This window comes from Microtus oregoni, unplaced genomic scaffold, assembly GCF_018167655.1.
Source record: "Microtus oregoni isolate MIOR12 unplaced genomic scaffold, Mior012 000056F_ref0000123, whole genome shotgun sequence".
NCBI lineage: Eukaryota > Metazoa > Chordata > Mammalia > Rodentia > Cricetidae > Microtus > Microtus oregoni.
The window spans coordinates 850,600-855,984 of NW_024543832.1; the positions used below are offsets into that span (position 1 = coordinate 850,600).

The 5,385-nt window shown below is 41.6% G+C and overlaps 1 gene segment (V, D, J or C); it reads right to left on the reverse strand.

The window, feature by feature from the left end:
• Positions 1–1,167: 1,167 nt before the first annotated feature.
• On the reverse strand, positions 1,168–1,719 carry LOC121438468. The segment is given in 2 exon segments: positions 1,168–1,589; positions 1,674–1,719. Coding segments are annotated over 2 exon segments (468 nt in total).
• Between the last annotated feature and the right edge of the window lie 3,666 nt (positions 1,720–5,385).

Consider the following 5,385-nt stretch of genomic DNA (forward strand, 5'->3'; position numbering starts at 1 on the left):
TGCTTCCATTTCAGTTTTCAATTCTTGAACTGTTTCCATCTCCTCTTTGTTCATTTTTTTCTTGGTTTCTTGGGGTATCATTTATGCATTTACTCATTTCTTCAAACTTTTTGTTATACTTCTCATCCATTTTTATAAGGGCGTTTTTTACATGTTGTTTAAGGGACTCTATTGCTTTCATAAAGTCAATTTTTTCCACTTCTTCTGTGTTAGGGTGTTCAAGTCCTTCAGTTGTAAGATCATTGGGTTCTGGTGTTTTCATGTTGTTTTTCAGATTGTTGGGTGAATTCTTGCCTTGGCGCCTGCCCATCTCCTCCTATCGATGTTATCTAATTGGTCTTTTAAAACAGGAACAGGTTTTTCTGCTGACCATGGGCCCCGCTTACAAAACACCTTCTCTCTGTTTCCTGGGTCCTGTCGCTGGCCAAGATCTCTTTCACCACTCAGAAGGGTCTTCAGGACCAGGATCAGGCTCCCTTTTCACCAGGGACCTTGCCAACAAAAGGTCTACCCGTCTGCAGGGCAGCCACTAAAACAGAGGAACTCCCACTGCCCTCTGCCCGGAGCTCCCTATCCAGCGACCAAACAGGCTAAACTGGGTGATCCCGTGGCCCCATGGAAGAGAGGGGGAGTGAAGGAGGTCCCTGAGCACAAGCTGGGATATGCAAAGGAGAAAGAGGTCACAGCAGATGAGGAGCAGCCCCAGCAGAGGGTACCAGCTCTCCCAGGCTAACTGGGAGTTCAAGGGGGTCTGGGAATGTCCCCACGCCAAGAATACTTTCCCTCCTCAGGGTGAACATCAGGGACAGGACCAGGCTTCCTGTTCGCCTATGGACCTCGCCAATAAAAGGTCTACCACTCTGCTGGCCAGGCTTCCCAAAACCTACTTGATTTAGTTGTAGTGTGGCGATCTGCTCTCAGTGTGGGCTTCACTGTTTCATGCTTGGACTATCCCGCATCCTTCTGCGCACCGGGGTCCGCCGCGTCTGCGCGGTGGGAAAATCAATTTGTTATAGTGTTTAAACAAATAGGAAGTTTATTAGACTATGACAGTGAAGAGACGCCTCTAGAGAATTTTTTTTTCCAATTTGTGTTTGGAAAAGGAAAACACAGATTCTAATATTGAAACATATTCTCATGCAACACAGATTAGAACTTCTTATTTTATTAAGCAACCACATACTGGTCTTGGGAGACCCTATCGGTCTTCAGCGCCCCCTGCTGGTCATGAGTGTCTCCATAGGGAGGTTTTTGTGCAGGCTCACACTGGAGTTCTCTCACTGTGTCTCTGGCACAGTAGTACATGGCTGTGTCCTCAGTTTGCAGACTGTTCAGTTTTAAGAAAGCTTGGCTCTTGGAGGTGTCCCTGGTGATGGTGATTCGGGACTGGAGAGCTGGATTATAAATTGTGCTTCCATCACTCCATATTGCTCCCATCCACTCCAGACCCTTTCCTGGAGTTTGGCGGACCCAGTGTATACCATAGTTGGTTAATGAGAATCCAGAGACAGTGCAAGCGAGCGACAGGGTCTGTGATGGCTGCACTAGGCTAGGTCCTGACTCCTTCAGCTGTATCTGGGACAGGGCACCTAGGGACAAGCAACAACACCATCAGTCATATAACCCATAGATGAAAATCTTGGGTTCCTTTCCTAAAACCCTGAAGTACTTACAGCTTGGAAATGTCACCAGGCAGAGGAGCAGCACCAAGACAGCCATGCTGTGTTGGAGACTCTAGTCAGAAGGAGATGGCACCTCTCAGCTTGGCCTTGGATTTCATCCTGAACTTGAGGACTGATTTGCATTGGGGGAGGTCCCAGAGAGCATAAAAGGAAGCACAGGCAATGTTTCCAATTTCTCCTCCAGGAAAATGAGATTTGTTTGTGCTTATTACACCTCCTCAATATTCAACATCAGGAACATTGCTGTGATGCTGTCCGGATTTCCAGTTCCAGAGAAACAGGAAATATTATGAGTCATACAGTACATGTCTTAGAAGCAAAACATGGAAGTGTTTACATTAAATACGTCCACCTTCATTCAGTGCATCCAGAAGTGGAGACCAGGGTCTCAATGGATTTATGTATCTCTGTAACTTTCAGTAGACAATTTAAATGGTATTGTTACTTTTGGTGATCAAAAATCTGTTTAAGGAACTATTTAAAATTCTGTCTCTTGGTGTCTGTGGAACTGTCTCATTCTTATAACTTCTCAGGAAATAACTTGTTAGGAAGTAGCTCACACACATTGCATACATGTGATTTCACATGTTTATCTGTAAGGAAATCTGTTTGACTGATTTGGGTCTCATCTTATTAGGCTCAGATTTTACTTTCTCACTTAGGAACACCCTACCTGAACACTAGTTTTCATTCCTCTTGATTTATATCAGTCAATCCATGTACTTTTATATCTTTCTCTGTCACTATCCTCAGCGTGTAGCCAATCACAGGTTCCTAAATATTATTGTTGCTTTGGTAAGTTATGGGAAGTTCAGTTACTCATAACATATTATAAAAAGCAACAGCATGCAGGTTTGAGGGTTATGTTCACTGAAGAAATAACAAGGCAGAGAATATTAAGTGGTGACAAGAAGTGGACTGGAAGTCAGATATGAACAAGGGGAACCCTGTGACTTGAATGATAAAGGCACAGAAAACAAGAGTTTCTAGTGTCTTTTCCTGTGTCTTGTTAATGGAAATCACCAGTGAAGAGAAGTGCAGAGCTGGAACTATTCTGTTCTTTCAAGACTCAGAAAATGACTGTCTATTTTGGCTTTAGAGACATCACAATTTGTGTCCATTATTTCTTTATGCATAGTTTTTTCACTTTTTTCCCTGAATTGCCATGATAGAACCTGCTCTTCATTTTATGGAGACAGCCATCCTGTGAAAGCACTGATCATCATGTACAATATGAGTTCAATGATCCCTGTATTTTTTAATGTTTCAGGGTTATAAAAAGACATAATGCTTACTATGTTTCTTCTTGGTTTTTTTGATATTTCCATTACAATTACAATAATCTGGGAAGAAGTATCTCAGAAATAAATGCACATTTATTATTCTATATTGGGGAACTAGGTATAAATCCACTTATTCAAATATTTTTGTCCTTAGTTACTTCAAAGATATTGTTGAATTTAGTTTTCCATTTCTGTGAAAAGACACCATGATCACAGCTGTTATAAGGAAACCTTATAATTTAGGGGGCTTTCCTGCAACTCCAGAAGTTCAGACCATTCTCATCCTGGCAGGAAGAATGGCAGCGTGCAGGAAGTCTTGGTGCTGGAGGAATAGCTGAAAGTCCAACATCTTCCAAGGAACCAGCAGTCAACCGACAGACTGGGCAGCACCCTGAGCCTAGAAAACCTCAAAGCCTACCCTCCACAGGACACATTTACTCAAACCAGGCCGTGCCCACTCCAGCAATCCACACATCTTAAAAGTGTCACTCCCTTGATATTTTGTGGGCCAATTTCATTCAAACTCCCACAGAGAGTTTGTGTTCATATCCCATACTCTCTTACTCCTTGGGTTTCTCTTTTTCCATGAGACTCTCAAGAAGGAAGTCACTGGGAAAACAGCATTTGCAAAGGGAATTCATTCAAGGTAAAGTCACACATTATTCATTATTATCTTCTATTTGAGAGGTGTGTACTTATTCTTAAGAATTTAATCAGTCATTTAGTTTAATTATATAAAGTATATTGGTGGATACTTACTTAATGGGCCATGTAAAATTAACAGTACTAGCCTGTCCACTTGTGTCATGGTCAGAATCTTTTTACATGATATAAACTAGGGTCATCATGGCAAAATAAACCTTATTTGGAAAAAAAATACCTACTTATATTGGTATTCAGCAAGGCTGTGATGTCATTGTTTTGATTAATAACTGATATAAGAGGGCCCAGATGGATGTAAACATTGCCATCCATGGGCAGGTGGTGTTTGTGCATTGTATAAGGAAGCAGACTGCACAACCATGGAGAACAAGTCTGTGAATTGAGTTTATTTGTGATCTCTGATTTAGTTCCCACTTTCATTTTTTTCCGATTTCACATCCTAATTTTACTCCATAGTGGTCTGTAATATTTAAGATTACTCAAACCCTTTCCTTTCCATGTTGCTGACCACATCCATAGGTAGCAGATTAGGACAGTTTAAGATTTTTTCTGATGAAAGAATGGGTTGAGAATGGTTACAGTGTGTATAACTGCAACCATAATCACAGATACATTTACACATTTAGGTACAGCCACACTGTGCAACACACACATTCACTCACACAGAATCACAGAGATATGGTAACAAATAAAATTATGTATGGGCAAGCCAAGATAATTTATGTCTGAGAAGGCCAAACAAGGGATGTTCTTTCAGCCAATATTACCTGGGTCTTTGGCCATCAATAAATTTAAATAAGAGGCCTGAGTCTCAGTAGTTTATCCTGAAGCAATACTTGATAGCAGGATAGAACCACAATCTAAGATAATCCAACCCCCAACCAAGGGCAGACCATTCAAAGGTAATGCCTGACATTCCAACCGCTGTAGATAGGCTCACCTGCCAGTGCACCTCACCAGGACGCCCCTAGACATATGTCAGTCAACCAAGGGTCCTAATCCTCAGAAACCTGTCACCCCTACCTGTATTGCTATAAAAACCCTGTTCTAATTGTGCTTGAGGGTCTCTAGATATTTCAATATATTGGACATAAGGAGAGACCAAGTTTGAAAAATTGATTAAAATAAAGGCTCTTTGCTTTTGCATATGGGACTTGTTCTACTTTGTTGGCTTTTTGTGGGGAACCTGTAGATTTGGGCATAAAAGTACACATTGAATCACACACACACAGACACAGATGCATACACACGCGCACACACACACATCACTACCACCACCACCAGTTCCACCACTACCACATCCACATGTAGAAATACTTATTCATAAGCAGAGGGGCTGAATTTCTTTCTTCCTGTCTTTTTCACAGGACCACTCGGACTGGCTTGGTCTTACTATGTAGACCAAGCTGATATTGAACCATGTTACTGTCTCCCTGGCAACTGAATCAAAGGTGTGCACTTTCACTTCCAAACATCTCATATAGAGTTCTTAAAACTTTGAAATAATTTTTCCATATAATAAATTCTGATTATTATTCTCTTCCCTCTTCTCTTTCCATGTCTTTCCTTTTTCACAACCTGCCTAACTCCATAAGAGGAATAGTGTTACAGCCAATTTTGGGACCAGACTCATGACATTCATTTTTTTTTCCATTTTTTTATTGAGAAAAGGAGAAAAAAATAACAAGTTTCCACCTCCTCCCAGCCTCCCATTTCCCTCCCCCTCCTCCCACCCCTCTCCCCCTCCTCCCACCCCT